General features: G+C 39.3%; 1 protein-coding gene across 1 annotated transcript; it reads right to left on the minus strand.

Annotated features, from left to right (window-relative positions):
* Positions 1-23820, minus strand: LOC124118075 (von Willebrand factor D and EGF domain-containing protein-like). The gene is made up of 21 exons (XM_048396167.1): positions 23703-23820; positions 15528-15604; positions 15090-15281; positions 14602-14745; positions 14016-14030; positions 13539-13789; positions 13171-13257; positions 12654-12780; positions 10806-11023; positions 10479-10564; positions 9810-9873; positions 8668-8865; positions 7868-8115; positions 7181-7466; positions 6520-6675; positions 4531-4714; positions 3987-4174; positions 3467-3721; positions 3182-3296; positions 2287-2415; positions 1-1023 (listed from the first exon to the last, which is right to left on the minus strand). The coding sequence occupies exons 2-21, from the start codon at positions 15586-15588 to the stop codon at positions 986-988; spliced, it is 3042 nt and encodes a 1013-aa protein (XP_048252124.1). The 5' UTR covers positions 15589-15604; positions 23703-23820; the 3' UTR covers positions 1-985.
* Between the last annotated feature and the right edge of the window lie 2744 nt (positions 23821-26564).

Here is a 26564-nt window from a genome sequence, read left to right on the forward strand (position 1 = left end):
TTAGCGCATTATTTGTTTATTTTTTAAAAAGATCAACAAATAGGAACATGTAACTAAAATAAATGGATTGTACAGAGGACATCAATGATGAGATGGATTGTAATACAGATCGCCATTCATTAATTAAAAACAAAAGTGAAAAGGTTACTAGGATATATGCTGAATATAGTGTTTAAGCAGTTGTCATTCTACCACGACCATGAAAAATACTTGATTCTAATCGGTTCCAAAACACAATAACGACTTTTGAGTGAACCAGTCAACTCCACTGAAGCTCATATTTACAGTACTGTTTTCTCAATCACTGCGGCTGGGCGTTCAAGAACAATGTTATACATAATATTAGAAAATGCATAGCTGCGGTTTCTACAGAAGTGATTCTAAGTATGCATGACAATACATTGTGAAAGTATAAATTGACAAAAAACATATAACATCGACGATTAACATTACATTTAAGGAACTAAAAATTCCATGGTGGATACATGTGTTTTTATAAGACATGTGGAATGTTGTATTTCTTGTCGAAAAGTGTATAAGCAACGGCATTTCCCTAAACATTTGAACTCTCCACTAAAAGTAGAGTCCATGATACGGCTGTGACTATGTCATAAGCATGTGCTTATGATCAATGTTGGATAGTAATTTATAAACACAATTTTCATGATATACATGTAGTTGGAATCGTACAACAGGCTCTGGTTTAAGTGGAATTTCTCATGATTATGGAAATGAGTTTTGTAGAGATTTGTAAATAGAAGCGTCAAATCCTACCATTATCGTAAGACATCTCTGCTCAAGGCAAAGCTAGTACATCTTCTAAATATGTTTATACATGAATGTTCTCAACGCACACCTTCGACAGATATTAAAAGTATATGAACATACGACAATTCGAAACTCTCACTTTCCAAAATGCTAGATTTGAGCAAGGTACTGCTCATTTGCAGTGTGCAGGCAACGCATCTGTAAGTTGTGTTGATTCTTATGTCATTTCTCTACCCTCTGCATTGCCGTTCTTCCCTGTAACAGAAAGAAATGGCGTTACAAATAGGATAGGACTTTTGTGCCACGCTGAAAACCCACAGGCCCATAGTACAATTCTGTTTTCGGTAGAGGTTGCAAATATGTTTAACAGGTCATATTCTAATTAACATAGCATGATAAATGAACAGTGATACTTTTTAAGGGTATGTTTATCAGTTGTTAACATCATCGATATACATTTTTTATCAGTGTGATGTATATTAAGACAAAAGGCAAGACTAACTAACGAAACTCATCTTTCACATTTAAATCACATTTAAATCTCTTAAATCAATTCTCTAGCTATGTTTCTATGTCTGCCTGCTTGGATCCATATTTGCGCTGAAGTTATTCTAAACATTTTTAATTTGATAACAGTATTCATGGGAAATATTTCCCTTATACAAATATAAATATGTGTGATATTATTACTGCTGTCACTGTGAATACAATCTTATACTTAAACAAGATCCGCTTGGCAGTGTAGCGCACCTGATTTCTTTACGGAATTGTAATGAGGTTATAATTGAAGGGCCGATTAACGTCAAAAACCGCATACTTTCTCTGATTTATAACCTTCACATTTGGTAATGCTACATGCGAAGATCGGGGTACTTGCCAGAAGAGACACAATGCCAATACTACGACTACAATGGTGGCCTTGTCGGCTCGGATTTCTGGGGATACTTCTAGAGTTATGTTTGCTTGCATCATCAAGGCAATATTGTTTCACATTCGTAGGCCTAAGCGTTTCGAGACAATGTGGTAGTATGAGACGGTGTGGTAGAATGTAAAACTTTTTGACAGAATTATGATGGGAAACACTCTATCAGACTTGAAGTTACAGTTGATGTGAGCTAACAAACTTAAGACCCTAGAGAGTGAGTTCAATTTCCATTTATAAACAGTTATAACAAGTATCTTGAATGTAAAACATCAGTGTCAGAAAGATCGTTATGTCATGTGATTATGATATCATGGTAACTGATGAAGTCACAATAGTCTCATCATGGAAGCCAGTTTTGGAGTGATAAATGTTTTCCCCATTCTATTGCAAACAAGGACTGCAACATTAAAATGTATTTACAATGGCAAAATTGAAAATGAAACTTGTTTTATCGGCATAACTGTAGTTACATCATGGAGTGTCAGCTTTTTGTGAGAGTAAAGGGCAAAAGTGGTAGTCATCACACCTATTTGTTTTTCCCTCATCTAAAACCATTACAGCTCTTTCATTGTGTGGTATAGTTGTTTATTTACCCTTTCTATTTTTCTTTTTGCATACGCAGACCAACGCAACAACGATGATGATGACGAAAACGACTCCCCCGACAGCAGCAGCTACAGCTATGAGAAGAAGCTTCCCAGACTCACCCTGGCATCCCGACTCTGAAACATACATTATAACACATGTTTTCTGGATATAATGGGTGAGTGATTGTTGTTTTACACGACAGCTAAATATATTTCAGACATACGAGTATCAAATCTTGACCAGACAAACCAGTGGTTGATGTTATGAGCACGTATTCGCCCGTTCGAGTACAATGACAGTCAAACAACAAATGAGGCCACGCATTGTAGATCTGAAGCTTCATTTTCGTCGACCTTTATCACTACATAGGCCAATGGGGATTCGCATAAACATTACACAACCTACCAAAATCAATAACCTCGCCTTTTGATGTACAATCGAGCATACTGTCTCTATAAAGTTAGCGTCATACGACTATTGTTCAAAATTTGTTTCATCAGGGTTACAACATGCAAGTCCTTTGTATCGCTTTCAAAAAGGATTTTGGTAGACATGAGGATTTCCAAATTTGACGCATCGTTGACAAACATTATGTCCGATACTACTAATGACTTTTTCGTGTTTTTCAGATGAACAACTGACTCGCCTTTCCCAGTGTTTTTGACGAATGACACTGGTAAACGCACGATACGCCTCACTTTCTACGAACACCCGGTATCATTGCTACTTAATAGTGATTTATAACTACCTGCTTATGATATTGAGTTTTCTTATAAGTATTGAAAGGGTTTTGTCACAATTATTTTACGGGACTAGCTCGGTTTCAAAGGGTACGAATATCGACCTTATATAAAGTGCCCCAGTTTACATCTGAAGTACCAATTGCAAACAGTACTTCACCTGTTCCTGTTTTCCATGTGCCCTTGTTGTCGGACACGTCACACACCAGACACTTGTTTCCAGATTGTCTCGCCCCATGGGAAACACACGTCCCTCGGTCCAGGCAGTATGGACCCTGGTGAGGAAAAACAAATTTCCTGAGTCTCACACCCACCTCCAGATATAACTAATTGTAAACGTAGTTTGAGGTATTGATTGTCGTGGTCGAAATACAAGGTAAATTTGGGTTTTGCGTTTGCTTTAAGTTTCCCTTATAAACAATCCAAGTACTTCATACTAATTTACCTTCACTGTCCACTTGAACTTTGTTTCGCGGCCACCATCAGCTCGGATACATGTACTGTCAAACACAATCAGGCCCACACTGTCACTATAGTTACCGGCACTGTTGGCAATCGATATCCGGTAGGCACGCACATACTCGCTGTCCTCACTTCCGGTGTTGTCATTGGTCACAACTTTACACTGCGCATGACCGATGTTGACCACGGTTGCTATGTGTACTTTTGATACAACGATTTCTTGTCCTGATTTTCTAACCTGAAAGTCAATATTGTAATATATTATGATTTATATAAAATGTAGGTTTTATTTGCCAACAATTAACAGAGTCACTGAAATAAAAATATGTCCCCAGCACATAAACCACTTCTTGCTGCGAAATATGTTAGTTGCTCTCGAAACATGAAGTAAAGAAACATTTCTTTAAAGTGAGTTTGAATCTTAAAAACTTAGAGTATCTTCAAGAAAAAACATCATTAAGAAAAGATCAAATTAACGAATGTCGCGTTTAGGACATGTTTACCCTGATCTCTTCAACCAAACATGTTGATACACCATCGACAAACGTCTCGCCTTTCACGGAAACAACGTCACATGCATCACGTGACATGTCACATGTGTCAACCGTTTCCGTTTCCGATAGTCGAGGGGGAGCTGTGAGGTCTACAGAACAGTCGGAGCCGCCATAGTTGGTTTGGCATACACAATCACCTGTGTTACAATTGAAGGGGAGGTTTCGAAATAAGAAATTTCTTATATACACTGTCCCACAGAAACATTAAATGAAGAGAGAGAGAGAGAGAGAGAGAGAGAGAGAGAGAGAGAGAGAGAGAGAGAGAGAGAGAGAGAGAGAGAGAGAGATTTCCTTCAGATGTCATTCCGAAGATTAAAATGAAAATATATTCAATTACAGGCGGTTAACATATATATATATATATATATATATATATATATATATATATATATATATATATATATATATATATATACACACACAATATTCTGAGCATAAAATACTAAAATACCTGCAAATCTAAAATCACGTCGTGCTTATCTGGGAATCTTACCATTTGTACATGTTCCTTTCCCGCTGCAGTCGTTCAGACAAGCCTCTGCCACAACAATGTCATAGACCGACATCTTCCTCGTCTCATTCTTAACCTTGAGTTCCGGGTCAACCAACACCTCTTGTAGACACTTGTCTCTCACCGTGTCGACGGAGAAACGAGAAAAGTCTGTGGTGCCTGTCAGCTTCGAAAGGAATCCCAACAATGACACCACTGTTAATGTGTTCTCATATGATACAAATTGAATCTATATTCCCTGACGGTATATATTTCAGGAAAAGAAATCATATCCATACAAGCAAAATGATATGTTGAGTGGATGAAGCCCACGTTCTTTGATGTTGTAAGATGATAGCAATAATTCAAATTGCATTTCACGTGCAGTACCTGGATGTCCACTTCCATGTGCAATACACCAATGTCTGCTTCTATGTGCAATACACAAATGTCTACTTCCGGGTTCAACACCTGAATTTCTATTTCTATGTGCAATACCCAAATGTCTACTTCCGGGTTCAACACCTGAATATCTACTTCAATATGCATGTGCAATACCCCAATGTCTACTTCCGGGTTCAACACCTGAAAATCTTCTTGTGTGTGCAATACCCCAATGTCTACTTCCGGGTTCAACACCTGAATATCTACTTCCATGTACAATACACTAATGTCTACTTCCGGGTTTAACACCTGAATATCTACTTCTATGTGCAATACACCAATGTCTACTTCACGGTTTAACACCTGAATATCTACTTCTATGTGCAATATACCAGTGTCTATTTCCGGGTTCAAAACCTGAATATCTACTTCCATGTACAATACACTAATGTCTACTTCCGGGTTTAACACCTGAATATCTACTTCTATGTGCAATACCCCAATGTCTACTTCCGGGTTCAATACATGAATGTCTACTTCTATGTGCACACCTCAATGTCTACTTCCGGGTTCAATACATGAATGTCTACTTCTGTGTGCCATACACCAATGTCTACTTCCGAGTTCAACATCTGAATATCTACTTCTATGTGCAATACCCCAATGTCTACCTCCAGCTTCAACACCTGAATATCTACTTATATGTGCAATACCCCAATGTCTACTTCCGGGTTCAATACATGAATATCTACTTCTATGTGCAATACACCAATGTCTACTTCCGGGTTCAATACCTGAATATCTACTTCTATGTGCCATACACCAATGTCTACTTCCGGGTTTTACATCTGAATATCTGCTTCTATGTGCAATACACCAATGTCTACTTCCGGGTTCAACACCTGAATATCTACTTCTATGTGCAATACACCAATGTCTACTTCTGGGTTCAACACCTGAATATCTACTTCTATGTGCAATACACCAATGTCTACTTCCGGGTTCAAAACTTGAATATCTACTTCTATGTGTAATACCCCAATGTCTACTTCCGGGTTTAACACATGAATATCTACTTCTATGTGCAATACACCAATGTCTACTTCCGTGTTCAATACATGAATGTCTATTTCTATGTGCAATACACCAATGCTACTTCCTGGTTCAACACCTGAATATCTACTTCTTTGTGTAATATTCCAATGTCTACTTCCGGGTTTAACATCTGAATATCTGCTTCTATGTGTAATACACCAATGTCTACTTCCGGGTTCAACACCTGAATATCTACTTCTATGTGCAATACACCAATGTCTACTTCCTGGTTCAACACCTGAATATCTACTTCTTTGTGTAATATCCCAATGCCTACTTCCGAGTTCAACACCTGAATATCTACTTCTATGTGCAATAAACCAATGTCTTCTTTCGGGTTCAACACCTGAATATCTACTTTTATGTGCAATACACCAATGTCTGCTTCCTGGTTCAATACATGAATGTCTACATATATGTGCACACCTCAATGTCTACTTCTAAGTGCAATACCTCAATGTCTACTTTCGGGTTCAATACATGAATGTCTACTTCAATATGTATGTGTAATACCTGAATGTCCAAGATACAGTTTTCTATGCTGCCGCTGATGCCAACGCCCGATACGTTTTTGCACGCTTGTACTGATTGCGATTCCTGGAATAACTTCTCACAGAATGTCTTTGCCTGGACCTCTGTCCACCCGTCCGACCACACCTTTGCAGCTTGCTGCGCAAAACACATACAATGTAGTCGCAGATTAGATTGGTATAACAGTCCAAAAATCTTTTATCCAGCATATTTCTTTTATATGATTGGTTTTAATCCTTCGTTTTGTATAATTTATCAATGCAAGTAAGATCAAGGCCACTTTACAGGTAGATTTCAGCTTAGATAAACAATATATTTCTTGTAACATTTTAATAAAAAAGTACATGTTTCATAGATAACTGGGGATTAATCCAATATTTCGTTGATGTCTAACTCTGAAATATACATCATTGTAAGTTATGGCATAATAATAGTAATAACAAGAGTGTGATATCACTGTTGAACGTAGTCAGGCGTAACTTTAGTCAAATGATATTCCGAGAGTGAAAGTAGAAAGTTCTTTGCTTCAAACGTATCCAAAGAAAAAAAACATAACAATAAATATTATGACTACTATAGATTCTTTTCAATAATGACAGCATCAAATATAAAACAAGTAATTGTTAAAAAATGGTTTTCTTACCCGACGTATTCTCCTTGGTGATTCCAAATGAACACCTGCAGATCTTCTCCGGCGTCTCTCAGTTATAGTGCACGACGTCGGGAACACTTCTGTGAAGCCCGGAAGGGTGGCACACACCTTATGAATAGCTGCAGTGCAATTTACTGCTTCAGTGAGTGTAGTAGATTGAGGATCCGGGGAACAGGAACAATAAAGGTTTGTCCGTGGCCACGCTGGCAGTGATGTAAGGGCGTTCGGATCAAACAGGTTACTTACATTATCGACCCTATAAGTTTCATTGTCAACCCTATAACACACAAAGTACATAAACATTGTAATAATCTCATCCCGAGTTTCAGAATTCATCCGGAGAAAATTTATTTCTGGCCATATTATCACAATATAAAAAAATTAAATGTGTAGAAATGTATGTGTACAAGGTAAGATTTGTCGGTTTCGTGTGGATTACGGGGAAGAATCATTCCCCTGTTTAATGTGCTTGTAAAGAGAACCAATTAATGAATTAATACAACGCGACTTGGCTGATTGTGCGTCGTCGTTCCCTGGCGGTGTTGCTCCGTGCTTATTCTATTCTGTGAATGTCAGGTTTTCAGATTCAGTTCTTTACATCCGCCTCTAGACATCTGGAATATGTTTAACTGCAGTTCCAAAAAATCAATAACAGGTAAGATAAAATAAAAGTCTCACTTCCATGAGTTCGAGAATGTTGTGAGAAGATTCTGCCAGTTGTTGTATGTAGTTGTGCAGTCACCCGTAGCCGTGACGTCTGAGGAGTAGGTGCCGTCCCTCAGGAAAAAGTCGTCGCTGCAGTCTGCTGATAGTGTCCCACAGAGACCACGGGTGTTATTTACGTCTTGGATTGACGGGTAGATGTAAACGTTCAGGTAGATGCCATAGACAGTCACTGTCACTCTTCCTCCAGTGGGCAGATACACCTATGGAAGAGTGTACACATGGCAGCATCACTATTTTATAGTGATTCGTACACACGTGCTCATCACATGCTTAAAACTTTGCAATTAACCATTCAACTCTCCTCCACCATAAGTGCTTTATTAAACCTGGCATGTAATATTGCTCTATGAATTGGACCACATTCAACAAGTCATACATCACATCCATGCATGTATGGATATTGCATTCTACCTGTGCTAGTACACAGCCAATCTATTTGGATTTCTGTTCCATTATGACAATACTATACCAGGGGAACTACTTCTGTAGGTTTATTGATTACATATTAAGGTATTGAATATTTCCAAGAGTTTCATCGAGATGTCTGAAAGAGGCCGTAAATTGTTTCAACAGAAAATGATTTAACATGATGAAATATTTCGGAACCCTGACATGACACACGGAGGTCCATATTGCAATGATGAAGTATATTTAATTTAGCAACATCAATAGTCATCGACTGAATATACGTGACATCAAGTGAATCTAAGGAAATAGTATAACAACAAACATAACAAATTATCATGAATTACCTCATAACTAGTGCCCTTCTTTTTGACCTGTAGTACATCTCCACTGTCTTCACACAGTGTGTATTCTATTGTCCAGATACTGGACTGTCCCGCGCACCTGTTAAACTCAAACACCGTCCTGCCAGCTCGTATAGCAACTCCACAGTTACACCACGCGTTGTACGTACCGCTTCCACAGTCCGCTGTCTGTATTTGAACCTGTAGTGATAATGTCAATAAACTAATGAATGCATTGTTTCTTATAAAAGATCAAACTCGGTTTCATGGTTAGGTATTATGCAATATAAGGGACAAAAGCATATCCATAATCATAAGATATCTCCGCTGATAGCATTTCCAGTGTAAGAGGGCGGATAATTTTATTTATCACATGCCTTTCAATGATGTAAGGCATATTGCATGTGCCAAAGAGCCAACATAGAGACGGTCATATCACAGGGGGTGTAATAACCAGACCCGTCTTACACTTACTGCCGGGTTGAAAAAAAATTGTCATTGCATTTGGAATTTTGCTGAGCAGTTGATACATTTTGCAAAGCAGTTGCTATATTGTGTAGCAAAATGTAGCAAAATGTAGCAAAATATCGTCTTTTTGCATCATGATATACTTTTATGCGGGTTGGCGTAGTACCCCAATCATTGGGGTCTGAATCTCCATCCTCCAAATATAAAACGTTTGAATCCATACCTTTATGCAAAATCACAGTTGTGTAAGAATAATATCAACATGTTGAATTCTATGTTCCTAATTCCAATGGCAGTACCATGCAAATGTCTGAGATCAGGAGGAAAAACTATAAAGTTCAATCCCTTCACACTAACATGAAATTGAAATTTCATGGATAAATGACGTAAAAGTTTAGATTTAGAAAGACACGGAGGACACGCAGACCTACATCTAGTTATGGGGGATCAACTAATACAATCAGGACGTTAGTGGCAAGTATCAAAATATATTTACCAATTACACTGAGGTGGCTCAATGATTACCCTTTTAGGATTTTTATCATAAACAAATTCTTATCAAATCTGATATAACGAAGTTTGAGGCATGTCTTGCCTGTACGTTTGTAAGAGAAAATAGCAAATCAAACACAATAATTCCGAGATATCTGTCATGTTCATTAAGTACTGATACATACCTCAATGGGAAAGGTTGTGTGCTTATACATAGTGAAGACACCTTCATATTGATGTTCGTATCGCCTGAATGGTAGGAGTAAACAGGATGTCAGTCAATGCTTGAAAACATTTAGCCCAATGTCAAAAAGCGAAATCTATACATTATCTTCCTTCATCGTTAGCTTGATATCCCCCTGACAGTACATGCATCTTTTTTTGCAAAAGGGTCCTGAATATTTGGTGGCGATAGGTCGATAGTTCAATTGGTAATGGGTATGATCTTTGATTTGTCTTCACACACTTGGTCGGGGGTTTCACAACAGTAAGAGATAATATGACTTAATACGCTGGCTGCAATGCCTCATGCTTAACAAATTGAAACAGAGATGCAGTACTTGCCAGAATTGTACAGCCAATTCATACTGATATCATTTTGTAAATAGGGGACATCATACATTCACATGGCAAAATGACTTTTATCTATGAGTGACTAGTTTTCACATGATACAAATGTTGATTTGAATTTCGACTGGATAATGGTTCATTACAATAAATATAAGTTGTTTTTTTTCTTGATGAGAAGCAGTGAGACAGTATTCTAATAAAAACTTTACACTCTATTGGTGTTTGTTCATGACATTATACTCTGAAATACAAATAGCTACACATGAACCATCAGAAAGATTTACCTTCCATCAAATGTTTGTATGTGTGGGTCATTGATAGCATAACACGACTTCCCCGCAATCAGCGTGGTGTTCTTTTTCAGCTGAACCTGAACATACAGGTAATATAATCAAACCAGATGTGCAAAACGCATACTTAGAATATAGCTACTCATTCTTTAGACAGTGGACCTCCAATGTCCTTTGTAACACATTTGTCGTTTCTTTATGTTTGTATTTTGTTGCGTTCTAGTTCTTCATCTTTGCAAATGTTCATATATGACAGAGCCGTGTATATCATTTACAACACACGTTCGCCGCTCTATGTCAAAAGGAAAATCTTAATTTTACCGTTATGATGCCGAAAGTGTAGTTGGCCCAAAACATGTTGTCAAGTAGTACGTCAGGGGTTGCCAGCTTCAGTTTCAAGGTGTTACTTGATGATCCAAGGCTCTGAGAAACCTGACCAAATACCCTGATCGTGGCAGCTTTATCCCACTCCGAAGCTGAAATAACCTTTCCACAAGTTGAACTTGCCAATTTCGCTTCTGCACAATCTGGCGTGATCTCTGAAATAAGGATATCACTTTGTGTTAACTAAACGCTGACATACATCTCACCACCACGACCAAACGGCGTTGCCAATGAGCGTGGCGCCGATCTTGATATTCACCAGCATGACAGTTGAGATGAGTGTACAGGGAAGATGAACTGACCTCGTGTGACAGGATACCTCAAATGGATACTTTCCCTTTCATGAACTGTTTTACCCTGTTTTAAAATCTGTCCGAACTGAGGTCATTTTTATATTACTCTTTAAATAGTATAATAGAAATAAGGCACACATGCTTTCAGGCATAATTATGTTGAGTCTTTCTGAATACATGATCATAGACGACTGTGTTTTACTGTTTACTGGAACATGTATAGTTGTGATGGAGCTGTGCCTCAATGATCAGGAATGTTATTAAACAACAATAAAGAAATAAACAAAATGTGGTGTAAGTTTCTCGGGTTTAATAATAACAGCTGATTGTACTAATAGATGACAATAAGAGATCAATAACGAGAGTAGCTGGAACAACACTTTGAAGATACCAACCAGATGCCAATTTATTCGGCTGCGAACAATAAACACCTGAGTCAATTAACTCAACACTCAAATGAGTGAATAGCCTCAGTTGGGTTAAATAACGTGGAAACAAACACAGGGGGCCTATCCCTAAAATAATTCACTTAGAATATAAAAGAGACGAGTACGTCTGAATATCAAACTAGTCTTATCGACTTTTACTTTGACTGAACAAGGAAATACTAACATTCCAAAAACATCTAGCGAATCACGGGAAGGTTGGATATCCACGGATTACTAGAAAAACGGAGTATTGGAAATACTAGTTACTAAGTAGCTGCACAATCACTGGGAGGTTGGTTATCCTCGGATTACTGGATAAACTGAGTATTACAAACCCAAGTTACTGAGGTTAGCTCAATATAACCAAAGCAAGTCAGAAGAAGTTCAATGGTGCTCCGTTTCGAACGAGACCACCCCGTAGCAAACCGACCCATACAAAACGGCCTGACGAGTCCTAGAGGATGAAGACAGAAGATCCTGACAGAAGTATAAATATACTGCATGCGGACCCCAGAGTGGACAATCTCTCTTGGACAGCCGGGGAATACATGAGACTGGGGCGTTTAGCCACATTGTGTTTCTAAACATGGGTGAAAACACGAATAGCAAACTAACTACTCTATGCATACTGACTATGTAAGTATCAAAATAAAGAGACAAAATTATCATAAATACATGAGAAATACCTGAGTGTACATATAAATTCCCCTAATGTTTGAAAATCAGAGTTACAAAAACATTTTCAATACAAGAATACGGTAGCGAACATGTAAGCGATAGCATACATAAAGTCAAAACATGGTTTGAGAGTATCATTAGATAACAAGAGAATGAAATAATCGGGCCACTAATGTCCTAACACAGAACGTAACGGCACTGTAGAATGACAACAGACGGACTTTGCCTGGCGGTGTCAGAAATAAAGCCGGGGAGGGGGGAGGTCACTGGAACGTGACAGGAAGAAATATCAACCCAGTGACACAGTTAACTGAAAGACATACAGTTCTAACGTTAACAACAAGACAAATTAAGAAGTTTGTAACTTGCTTTATACAGGTACGTACCTAGGTGAACAGATTCTATGTTTAGTTCACATCGACCAGGTTCAGTCCCACATCCAAATGGTGCCGTCAGCTGGAGGGATATGTCAGCGAACTCCCCTTCTGACAGCTCAAGTGTTTTATCAGATATCTGCAGGTAACAGTAAACAACAACTCACAGTGTCAATAAACTTCCATTTTGAAAACAGTTTCAGCTTGGACGCATAATTTAACGAATAGACAGCCAAGAACTTAAATATGTCCAAATCTCCTTAAGACTTTTACAGAATTGAAGTAGACACTACACGTTGATCAAGGAACTAAACTGTTGGTCTAGAATAAAAATATAAACAATATTATAATAATTAATTAATTAATCAATTAATTAATTATTGGTATGCGTGAATGTCAGGAAGAATGAAGGTCGTGCACATCGACCTATTATCGCACTGATCTACAGTCTCTCCTTAAATTCTCCCCTTAAGGCTACTGTGACAAAGCAGGAACTTTTATTAACAATTGGTCCAACGAAAATATTTACCTTAATCCCTATAAACTTGGAGTCTGACAAGACAGGAATACTGGCTGCCGTGTCTTCTCTGTGGCTAGCTCTGACTGAACACCGCAGCTGTTGTAAAAAGATGAGTTCAAAATGTTAAAAAATTGTATATATTTCCCTTTCCAACAAAACTTTCACATGAGATTTACATTTGTAGTTAAACTTAAAGCAGAATATTGACAGTTGACTTTCTGGCACAACCATAAACTGTCCATATTGGCTAGTCCTGAAGTGGTATTATACCAATACCATTATAGTTCAGGCTCTCCACCATCGGTTCCGTTACCAATTGAAGACTCTCGCGACTAAAGTTAGTTTGTAATCAGTGAATTATGATACCAAATATGTACCTCGAATCCAACTTGAGTTACGTGAACGCTGATCAGTTTAACCTCTGTCAGAGTATGTTTGTCTATAACGTCTCCATTGTCCCATCTCATAGCATCTTCAGTGAGGACAAGTTCGCCGTTAACGACCCAGTTGGTAGCGTAGAAGACGTCATCATCGTGTTTGCTGAACTCACAACGGAACTCCAGCTTGCTCGTATACGTATCATTGTGAAGTTGGGTAGTAACAGTGGGTTTCACGGCAAATGTTGGAGCTGCAACAATCAGGGTATAAAATATACTACTATGCTTTTTAATTGTATTATATTGTATTGTTTATACTATTATAATCTCCTATAAGCTTTTGGTGGTTCCTATTCATTTGAGTTTTATTTACTATAACTTTACATTGAATATCTTTTTGAAATATCGTTTCTCTCAAAACAGTACATGGTCAAAAATGTATTTTAAAAACTATGAAGTCCAAACGTAATTACTCACGTGCGCCTGGTTTACCTGCAAGCAAGGTAAAAATATATAAAAAAAACAATATTTTACAGATTATCGATAAAGTCTAAACTTATAGCTTGAAGGTTATTGGTTCTAATCTAAGCCAAACGTCTTCGTGTACATACCTGAAGTGGAAACTGAGCACAATTGCATGATAAACATGATAGGCTGAACTGCACAGGTCTTACAGTTTGAAAAATGGTGGATTTTCGATGAATAATAGGCATCACGGCCCGATATATTGAGTTTTGTCATATTGGGTTCTTTTGTACACACACACACACACACTCACACACACACACACAAACACACACACACACACATACACACACACACACACATATATATATATATATATATATATATATATATATATATATATATATAATCAAGTAATCCATTCTTCAAGCATTAATTGGGACAATTTATGATTTTCGATAACATCCCAGAAACTGGGTAAATAGGTAAGTACATGTATCTGATCGCAGTTTGACATAATATAATAACAATGTCCAACGATCTGAATTCCTTCCAATTTTGACAAACATCTGTCTGTTCATAGAGAGTATAACCTTACCAAAACAATATGCACTCGAGGATATTGTTTTCTGCAAATTAAATATCTCCTTCTCGCCGCACATTTTGGTTTCAATGTTCATCTCCCTGATACAGGTGCCGCTGTGGCTTTGAATGCACATTACAGAGTTGTCACCATTCTTTTCTGAAATGTATAACTATGTGAGTTCACACATGCATACAAATCACTTAAAATGTATTTTCCTCTCAAAAAGAAAACTTGATTTGATTTCACAAATTAAGTATGACAATTCCTAATCTAGAAACTTCATAATGTAAGGAGAATAACGATTTTCTGATTATTATTGTCTTTGGTAAAATGTACGTCAGATATGAAAGTTGTCAAATGTAGACACCATAGGCTGGAGCTGATGGAATATTGTTCGAAAGTCGAAATCACCTTCTTGTCAAACATGTTTTGTGCTTTTTTAAAAATGAATTGATTTATATTATACTTTTTAAAAAATCAAAGATTGACAATATACTTACGTTTTCTCCATATAGGGTAACGAGTACCACAGTGCTGGAAACCTGGTGCGGAGTCCAGCAATACTTTCCCTCCGGCGTCATACCACCCCTCTGTGAGCAGTCTGTCGTTGAGGGCTCTCTCACCTGTTGCTAGGACGTATTCACGGTCTCTCTTCTCAAGACTTGGAACTTTCATAGGATTTAAGCAGGGATCTGGAATGAGGCACCCATATCGAATCATTGTTATCTTTATGTATCCACTATATATCCGAAACAATTTCACTGATGAAAAGATCTGTGGATGAGTGGATGATGGACTATTGTGATATTCAAAATGGCCGCCGTGACAGACATATTTGTATCGGTATTGCAATACTTGTATATTTCTCACCTATTATCTGATTATCAAGATGGTATGTACAGATTGAAATCAAACATATATATGTAAATGGAGGTTACCTGCCCAGCATCCCACGATCCCGCACAAGTAGAGTAACACACGTACGTCTAGAGTCGCCATGTCTTTGCTTTGACTTCTTCAACAAAACAAAAGATCTGTTCAAGAATTTAGATGGACTGTGATCTGGATATGACAATTCAAGACCTAGTATTAACTAATAAACCAAGGCGTGATAAATAGGCGTGATTTTTATATTTATTAGCATATGTGAGGTTTGCAAGTAATTTGATTTCTCATGAGTCCAATATGGGTAACTTTGAGAAATGATAATGTAGAAACAGACAAGGACATACTAAACATCGCAACACATCCAATATTATTGTCAAAATAAGATAAGATACGATTGAGAGAGTGTGTGAGTTTGGTTTGGTCCAGCGCCTCTTTTAACAGTATTCCAGCTATATCACGGCGTGTCATCTTAATGTGGGAGGAAAGCAGGTCTTAGACGTTTACCACTTCGGTGAAATCCAGGGGCACGGGTATGGTGCTGACAAACCTAGAAACATAATCGGGTCGAACCGGGATTTAAACCAACAATCATAGTTTCTGGCGTGCCCTAGGGACGCAACTTTGCACAGCGAATTGCGGCGCCTTAGACGACTAGGTCACCCGTTCCCCCTGATACGATGGAATACACTTTTGTTCATCTGCAGGGTGATCAAATAACACATGCTGTCACGTGCTGCCATTAGAAAGATGCCCCACATGGGATTTTATTAGGAAAACACTACGGAACAGCCCGTAGCTCTGTGTAGCAACAAGTCGTTGATGGGAAGCACAGAGATACGCTAAAAGCAGCATTTGTGGTAGTATATAGGAACTAAAGCACACCCATTGTGATTGATGCAGACGCTCAATCACGACCGATTCGAAAATGTCTTGACTTGTATCAGATTATGATGCCATTTGTAGTATCCAATTAACGTTGTCATTCAAGTTGATCGAAGTTTGACGGTCTTTGGTGGTCTTGTTTGCGTACGGTCAAAAATCTTCCCCGACACTAACTTGTGTTTACATTGTCAGTCACTGTTCGAAACTGAAACACCGCCACCTTGAGGGCTATTTATAGTCAGGTTGGGGCTTTAACTCAGCTAATCTTAAACGTTTACCATTCTGGAGCAACCTATGAGCACGAGTTTTGTGCTGAAAACTAAGAATCATACTCAGGGCGAGTCTTGTAAAACGAACTTTTAGTGCCGAACTCCTCTTGATTCTGCCATAGACACATTTTATGCAATTGAAAGGCTACAATATCATTCCGGCGCTACAATTCAAAGTAAGTACTTCACACATCGAATACACTAGTTTTACCGGCAAATAACAAAAACCTCTTTATCGGCAATGTAAATACAAAGCGTCATCTTTACTTCTTTGTAGCCCTGCATTTCTTCGTGTTACCAAACAATCCTGAAACAGACTTGAGTGAGTGAGTGAGTTGGGTTTAACGCCGCTTTTACAGTATTCCAGTTATATCACGGCGTGTCAGCTTAATGTGGGAGGAAAGGTCGAAGAGATGCAGGTCTCACACTGCAAACACGAAAACGTCGTTTTTTTCCGTTTATGGTCATTGGACGGAAAAACGACGTTATTTGGACGCTTTCAAACCATCGTTTTTCCGTCCAAATAACGTCGTTATTTGACATCGGAATTTACTGGAAGAGAACGATATCATCAAGCTCCTCCCTTTCTTGATTGGCATTATCAATCAAGCAACAGCGTCTACCGGTATTCCTACTTCTCAGATTTCATTGGTCAGTTCTCGCGTGTTAGATTACAGGCCCGAGTTTGACGCTGTACTCGAAGCGCTTAGCGGAAGTACTGAAATCAATCGTTCTGCGCATGCGGATTGCTTAATGCCTTGTCCAAATTTTCCGTTCTGTGCATGCGCGATTTCGCGTATTGTTTCCACTATATGTCACCAATATTTGACAGTGATTCATAAACACAGTCTCGTGATGAGTTCGGAATCGTACAATGTCGCTTTAATTTATGGCACGTACTTTATCGGCGCGTATTTCCCATTAACAAATACAATGATAACGGTAATAATTTTAGTCAAAATAATTAGGCAAGCGCAAAGCTCAGGAACGTCTGAGTATAGGAAAAGGATTAATTTATACTTTCGAAAGTTATATACTCGTCAAATACGCTAAAGAATATCAACCGGCTTTTAAAACTTATTTTTGTAGAAGGTGATCTTGATGTTTATTGCCAGATAGTATATGCATATACATTTTCCCTATATTGCTTATTTTAATGTTTATTAATCGTTTTAAGGTTCGTCCGCCTAATTGACGGGATTCCACTTTCTCATTTGTACATGACACTTAAACAGTGTTCTGTTACTGTAAACTGATTAGTTTCAAATTCCAAACTGGTGATATCTATTCAGACTAATGCTTAGTCTCTAAAACTGTATAGTTTTGAAAGAAACAAGTAACTCCATTTAAATTGAAGAGGAGCCCCAGTTATATGGGAGATTCCGAGATGAACCTACTCCATGGATATCTAAGCTGCCACCCAAACCGACCCAAACGGGACCCGATAGCTTATTGTATGCTATATAGTCACATGGAAGGGCATTAGAATTACATGTATACATTGTATTCCGGACGATTGTGTTCTTTCATCTACTTTTAAATGTTGCCTATACACTAACTACTCATTGTTCTATTTATGTCATCCTATTATATATATATATATATATATATATATATATATATATATATATATATATATATATATATATATATATATATATATATATATATATATATATATCAGATATACTTTAACGCATGTTACCATTCTAAAGACATACTCTCATATAACCTTATATTGTTCATAGTATCAAAGTTTATTCAACAACATCAAGAACAGCAATTTAAACTACTGAAACACCCAAACACAAGGCTGTTATCAAGCGCTGGTGCAGACGTGATGCATCGTAAAAAAATGTATCGTGATGTCTTCAGAAATACAATTTCTTGCAACATTTATACTACGAGATAGTAAGGCTAGCGTTTACTCACCGGTGGAACGTAGACAATATCGCTAATACAGATATCACGTATTTGAATGTTAATACTAAAGACAACACTCATTATTTTTGCAGTGACGATATAACAGTTATACACGTTTATTGGTGACTTTCATCAGTTTTGCTATTAATTTTAATAACTTTGTTTTCACATATAGAAGTAGCAATACCCGACTAGCCTGTCATACATACTTATGGGGCAGTTTTCAATCTTGTACTGACTTACTCTGGTGTTCCTGAGGGGAGGTTATTGGCTTGGGTGTTATACCCCGTTTTTCTGGTAATCCTATTATTACTTCATTTTTATCTAATGACACCCTGTTCTCTTGATCACGGCTCCGTGACTATCCATAACAATTAAGATGAACATTCAGATCAAGTACATGAATGAGTTAGTTTTAAGGCAACAGTCAATCAAAGACCAATGATGTGCGGTTTGATTACACACTTCTACCAGGTCGAACATCGAGGATCTTTTTCTACCTAAAGAGAATCATAGTTCATATGCTAATCCATCTATTGCCTACGAAAACCGTCCCGCTCAAGATGACCTTACTTGTTGTTAAATCCATTCAAATGCGCTGAAATGTGCGTGTCAAGGACAGCTGATGTCCGATGCTGAAGAACCGTGTTCACAGCTGACCGACTTGGTATTTTTCTGCACTGACAGAAACTGGATGTACTGACACACAGCTGTTATAGATATTTAACTAACCCCTGATCAAATAGATGCCCTTCGTTAATCTATGTGTGGAGTACCGTATATACCTGTGATAACGATACCGGTGGCGATGCTGATGCTGATGGTGGTGGTGATGATAATGATGGTGACGGCGATGATGATGGTGATGATGATGATGATGATGATGATGGTGATGATATGCTGATATCCTTGCATTTTACAGTGGTGATAAATATTATCTGTGATTGCAAACTTTAACATTTGAAAAATGAAAACACATTAGGTTGATCATATGATCAAGGCCGCTGGCGTTGCCTAGTGGTAAAAGCGTTCGCTCCTCGTACCGAAAGTCCAGGTTCGATTCTCTGCATATCATAGGCACAATGTGGGAATCCCCCGCCGTGATGTTGCTGTAATATTGCTAAGGCGGCGTAAAATCCGACTCACTTAAACTCTCATAAATCACTGTGCCATTGCTAACCAAGGTTCTGCAGATGGCACCGGAGTATGTCAAGATTCAACTCTCGGTTGGTCTTATATATCTTATATCTCACTAGGTGGCGCTACTGGCTTCGCTATGTCGTTCATTCATCCACAGGGCTGTGTACATGAATGGCGGCACTTTCTTAAAGCGGTTGTCAAGTAGGAGTTTATGTCATGGGAAGTTCACCTCAACCGATTCCAGCAGTCCTGCTTTTATCTGATCCATTGACCTAAGTTTGTGGCTCTGTGACAACACGTACAAAAGAAAGTCTTTGTACAGGAGATGCAATTGGCTATTCATGGCATATCACAGGCTTTTACGGATTGTGAACCGGCCTCGCGATATCTAATCCGCTGTCCTCGCATAGATATTAACATATCTTCGAGATCTGTCTGAATGAATGGCGTGACAAGAGAGAGCGGGAAGTACGTTAACGGTTATGTGAAATATTAGAATGATTCCACCATAGAAGCCAAATCTTAAAGTTGTTTGATTCTTCGGTAGCATTTTAAATAAATGTTTGGGAGTAGTGCACTTTACCGGGCGCACTTTTTCAGAACCAATTAGGCTGTAGGGGCACGAACGCACTTCGCCGGCGCTATCACATGTAATCAGTGCTCGTTTAACAGGTCATTAGAATCCCCATTGACATGCTTGCGTAATTCAGTAAACAATGAATTGCGCATGCGTGTGACGTCACTGCCCGCTCTCCCATTCATCTTTTCTTGAAACCACACCCGCAATTGTTTATGTCAACATGACCGACCAATGGGATTAACTGGATTAACGCTTGAAAAGGTAAGAATTGATGGCTAACCCTTGCCCAAAGCCAGCTGACCCTAATGACCGAAAATGGGTTTTGGATCGTAAAGACGTGTAAGTTTCCCTAAGACCGAAAACGGGTGTTGGATCGTAAAGACGTGTAGGTTTCCCTAAGACCGAAAAACGGGTGTTTGATTGTAAAGTTGTGTAAGTTTCCCTAAGACCGAAAACGGGTGTTGGATCATGAAGCGAGAGTCACCAGAGCGTGAGGCACGGTAACGGTATAACGAGACAGCGGTGGCACTATAGCGCGGTAATTGAGCGGATGGTAGAGCTCGGGCTGCGCCCGGTAAACTGCATTGTTGCCAAATGTTGTTCACGAAAGGTTCCTGAATACATTAATCGAGATTACGCTATCCGCATGGATGACCTATTCCTGCATAGATATATCTAGATCGGTGACGCTAAGCCGGTGACCCGTACCCAGATCCGGACATACCAGTGAAACAGGCACTCACTCACTCACTCACTCACTCACTCACTCACAATGTATCAATCTATCAATCAAACAATCAATCAAAATGGAAATCGAGTGACGGATGCTTGACTCATTGTAAATCTTTGTACGCCATTGTATCGTTGCTAGTGGTACCAGATACCGGTTTGGGCTAGACGAAGCATTGACGAAGCAAAGAGTTTAATCAGACGTCTCCTTGAGGGAGACTGGTATCACACCTGTGATCCCTGGCGATAAGAAATATGACATTGCGTACCAGGCCAGCAGTTAGACGTATCAACGTATAATCGTAAATTCTCCTTGGCGTAATATATATCTTGCAGGTGTACGTAAACAGGATGTGTTTGGTAACTTGAGCAGGAAGCACAAGTGCACGAAGGGATGGTATTTCAGATGACAAATGAAAGAAGACAGAAAGATTGTGACCCAAATTTAGTGACTGGCGGCCGTATCGCACACACGAATTGTTATTAAATGTATCCTCGAGAGTCAGTAAGAAACTAGAAATAACTGCCTTTGTTCTGTAAATCTCACCAAGTTTCAGCTTTCGCCTCTTCCTTTGTGGAGTGAGGTTTCAAACCCACGAGCACGGGTATGGTGCTGACAAACAGAAACATAATCAAACCGTGATTCGAACAATCGTTTCTGGCGTGCCAAAGGGACTCAACTCTGCACATCGAATCGCGAGCCCCGAAACAGTCTTGAAGTCTGTGTGGTTTTTCTATGACAACGTAAAAGGCTGACGTCAAATGCACTCTTCAAAAAAAAGAAACGCACGGGTAGTCTTTCAGTAAATTTATTGTACCCACTAAAGTCGATAGTCACATGTTGTCGTTGTACAAAGGCATTGAAAACTGTTCATTGTCATGTCACATAAGGCCACAAGGTTGCGCTGAACTCAGTATCTCGTGTGACCGCCCCGGGCAGCAATCACGGCTCTGCATCTCCTCGGCACTGATTGGATAAGTGTACGACTACTGTCCTGCGAAAATTCTGCGCCCTTCTGCTTTGTTACGCGTTAGTCAGATGTGGGAGTGTCTGCAGCGTGTTCTGACGTTGACGTTCACGTCGATCGAGTTCATCTCAGAGGTGTTCGATTAGGTTCAGATCTGGAGATCTCGACGTCCAGGCCAAGTGTTGATGTTGGTATTATGAAGGTAGTCTACCGTGACACGAGTTGTGTGTGGTGGAGCGTTGTGCTGTTGAAACAGCTCCCTCTGGCGGTCATGTAGCGATTTGCTGTCAAATTTCCCTGAACCACAACCAAGTCAGATCTCGTGATGGAGGATATGTCCCCCCTCGCCATGTCACTACCGCCACATTGTGCACGACGACGATAAACATGTTGTCTTCGATCTCACCGGTGAAGAAGAAATCGTGATTCATGGCTAAACTACACTCGATCTCAAGTTTCTCAAATTCAAAGGTTGTAAGGTTTGGCACCAACGCAACGCTGTCGATGGATCTGTTGTAAAACGGAGATGATACTGGTCATCTGGTCGGATTCCAGCCTCGCGAAGATGGTTCCTGACAGTCTGGCCCGATATCCTCCTCAAACCAGGGATGCGCCCTGCAGTCTCCGTAGCTGTGGCATTGCGATGAAGTAGGTTGGACAGTCGAAAGTAGCGATCCTGTGCAGGGGTGGTAACTCTTCTTCGGCCGGTTCTCGGACGCTCTACAGTGGAATTGACCTTTGTGTATCGGTCATAAAGGCGGCAAATGTATATAATGGTGCTGTGTTGGACGTTGAAGACGCGTGCAACAGAAGACTGCGATTACCCTCTTTGGATACGTCCTATGGTGATGTTCCGATCAGCAGCGCTGAGTCTCGGTATTTTCGAACTTGAAAATGTTGTTAATTGAATGACAAATTATTTGCTCATGCCTTTATATAGCTACTACCACGAGCTATGAATGTCAAACTTGCACGTGCATTTTGCTTTACTGTTTTCCTCCATGACATGTTTGAACAAGTGTGAAGACAAGGCCGTTTAAGACATTGCAAATCGACAATGGCTGCGTTTTGACGCACCGTTTGTCGAATATCAGGCCACCAACATTTTCCAATAACATATATCCAATGTATGTACCATATTTCTTAGTCAGGTTCAATGAACTACAAACTACCTGTGCGTTTCTTTTTTGAAGAGTGTATATACTTCCAAGACAACTGAACGCCCGGTTAAAAGAAAGTCGAGAGCAAACAAGTGGAGCGAAACTGTCATGGTAGAATAAGTCTTAAACAATCCATGCTTGCGACTAATGGGATCGGGTGGTCAGGCTCGCTGACTTGGTTAATGCATGTTATCGTATCCAAATTGCGTAGATCGATGCTCATAATATCATTCACTGGATTGTCTGGTCCAGACTCGATTATTTACACACCGCCGTCATATAGCTGGCATATTGCTGAGTTCGGCGTAAAACAACAAACAAACCACCGATAAACGAATACGATAAACCTGTCGCAGTGTTAAATACAACTTTTAATTTTGCGAAATAAAATAAATCATATTCTTTAAAGTAAAACCGATTCATACGAAGTGTAAAAGTTAGATAGTTCTGGGTTTCGAATTCAATTTAACGACGCATCAATACACTGCCTTACATAATAGGGAATACGAAATCTGACCTATGACGTTCAAATGTTTGTATGTTCTGAAAAAGTTCTACCCTGCATTTACCTTACCTGGTAAGAGACTCCTCAACATCCCGCACCACATCTGAATCCTGCAACGATGTCCAATCTTATATACAAGATGGACAATTGGGCTACGTCATACACAAACACCTCAGCCAATTACATAGACTGCTAAACATTTGCATAATCTTACACATTAGGAGGGGGGGGGGGGGGGCTGGAGGCTAACAGCCATTGATGTAGAAGCTATATAAATGATGTGTGTGGCTTCCCACTTCAGGTGACTCAGGCACAAATGTTGTGTAACATAATAATTACGTAGGAATGTGGGTTTTCCAGCTGTACGTACGGGAAAATAGTGTCATGTATGTCACAGCGACTTGATGTCACGCGTTCATGTGATTGGCGGATAATCGTCTTCCTTCTCTGCAACCCGGAAGTTCTTGCAAACTTAAAACATGAACTTTTTATATTTTTAAGATGACGATGCGAATAGAGCACAGCATGGAATCACTGATAGCAAGTTATACATGTTTATGATTTTGTGAGTCAGTGATTTTGGTGGATGTGTTTGGTATGGGGCCACTTTCATCAATAATAATACTTGACCGTTTCTCTTGGGAAAGTCTCCAAACTATGTTTGCGCGAAACGCATGATAGTATTAACCCGGTTAACGGATCAATGTGCAATCCAATTGCATTATCAGCTCCCTTGGGATCATACAATTCAAAACCACTATTAGGTTTGCCTACCGGGTACCCAGTCGCTGCTGTGTGAACTTTCAAACATGTCACAGTGTGAGGCAGCACCAAAGTCTCACTAGTCAATCACAGTCTTCCATGCTACTCTTTGCCTGATATAGTTGGATATGAAAACGACCATGTCCCACATCCCAGTCACCCATCCTTATTACAGTGAGGGACACCATGAATATATTTAAGATGGCTATATTGGGGATCGAACCCGTATCTTACCTACAAAGGACTTTCCTTGAACTATATATCTGTAAGTCAAAAGTATGTTGGGAGTCGAACCAGTTTCTTTGGCCTGACGAGCCAGCGCTTAAACTACATGGCTACCAACCCACAAATAACTTGCCTTGGTCTATTTATCTGCGGGTACTCAGTTATACATTTTGGGGATCACCTGGTCGATCACTGTATCAACATGTGTATGTGATGCTTTATGTTTGTTATCGATGAAGATGCAGTTGCTTTTATTTGCGTCTATTCTTAATTTTATGTGTAGAGGAGGCCCGGTAAATCGCGTCCAACTGGAGTAACCTTGGTATTAATCAATGCAACGGAATAACACCGTCACCTACATGTATATACATACATCGTCATATGACGCGTGTGCCAGTGTCGTCTCGATGGGAATTAGCTTGGGTGTGTGTGTGTTGGGAGGAGGGGGAGAGGAGATTAAAGACAGCATCGGCATCACTGCTCCGGGACATTTAATAAACAATATATATACAAAAGTTAAAACAAAAAACGGAGCGGAGATCCAGCTCAGACATACATGAGGTGAGCGGATATCTAGTTAATCGTGGTAGAAAATACAGCCCATTACTAGAGATAAACATGTAGTCCGTGATTTGGGGTTAACGCCAACAAAATACATGAGTAAATTCTTGGAGGTTTATCACTCTGGGATTCGAACCCCAAATCATAAGATCCCGGCACGCCTAAGGGAAGCAACTCTGCACCTCTTCAGTAAATACAAAGTTAGTGTGTGTGTGTGGGGGGGGGGGGGGGGGGGGGGGGGGGGCGTGCTCGTTATAATCGTAATCGGGGCCTACGAACATATAGGTTTCTGTCGTGCCGAAGTGACGTGTCCAAATGCCTTTTGGACTTAGATTTCCCCAAGAAAGGTGAGGTGAGGTGAAATGGGGATAAACGCACACTGCGATACTATGCCGTAACATGAATACCCCACTCAGACACAGTATACTGACTCCGAGCCGACCAGTCCTTGTTTAACCCCTTAATGCCGAGAGAGTCAATTGTCTACCTGTCGCACTTGATAACTATGCAAGCTTCCTTGTCGCGAGGAGTTGGTTCAATGACAATGTGACACAGATGACCTTAACGATTGTGCATTGTGTGCTGCTGGAGTTTCGAGCACAGCAAGCCATAAATATTTAACAAATACAAAAAGGTAACTTCCTTAAGTGTTTTTTTGTCCAATCGTTGTATATAAAGCTATTTACACCCTGTACTTATGTGACAGTCTGTATATTGTTGGCTTTGGATAATATCATACATATATTCAGTGAGCTTCAGAAAACATTCAGGTTTATTAGGCAATACGTAATTTTAAAGACATGGTTTGATGCAAAATGTTTACAGTCAAGATAAACGTAAACTGTTATTACTGGGATCACCCAGACCAACGCAAAGACTGAAAATATAATATTTTGATAAAAACAAACAACTACATTTAAATTGAAAAGGAGCCCAGTAAGATGAGAGATTCAGAACCTGAACCTGGGAAAATCTAGACTTGCTTTATTTTTGGCTGGACGGAAGGGAAAATAATATGGTTCAGGGACTGTGAGTAGAAATCATCCTGTTGCATCCGTTTACATGCATTATTACATGTTATTATGCCGTGATTGTTTCTGAGGAGGTTATATCAACGCCTTTGTTGTCATGGTGATATATAAACTATGGGAATTCATTGAGCACGTACAATGGGACTGTTAGATACAGTGCGTGCAATGTATTCTTGAACTAAAAATTTGAGAAACAATGTGTAAAAAAGCTTCCATTTGTAATGTTTTAACTATGTAATATCCTATATCATAACATATATTGCGGAAGAGACAGAACGTCTTTTCAGGATTAGTGTGGAGGTGTGTTTTTTAGCAGGACAATGTTTTCCTATAAAAAACAGATTGCAGCAAA

This window comes from Haliotis rufescens, unplaced genomic scaffold (genome assembly GCF_023055435.1).
Source record: "Haliotis rufescens isolate VD_foot unplaced genomic scaffold, xgHalRufe1.0.p SCAF_15, whole genome shotgun sequence".
NCBI lineage: Eukaryota > Metazoa > Mollusca > Gastropoda > Lepetellida > Haliotidae > Haliotis > Haliotis rufescens.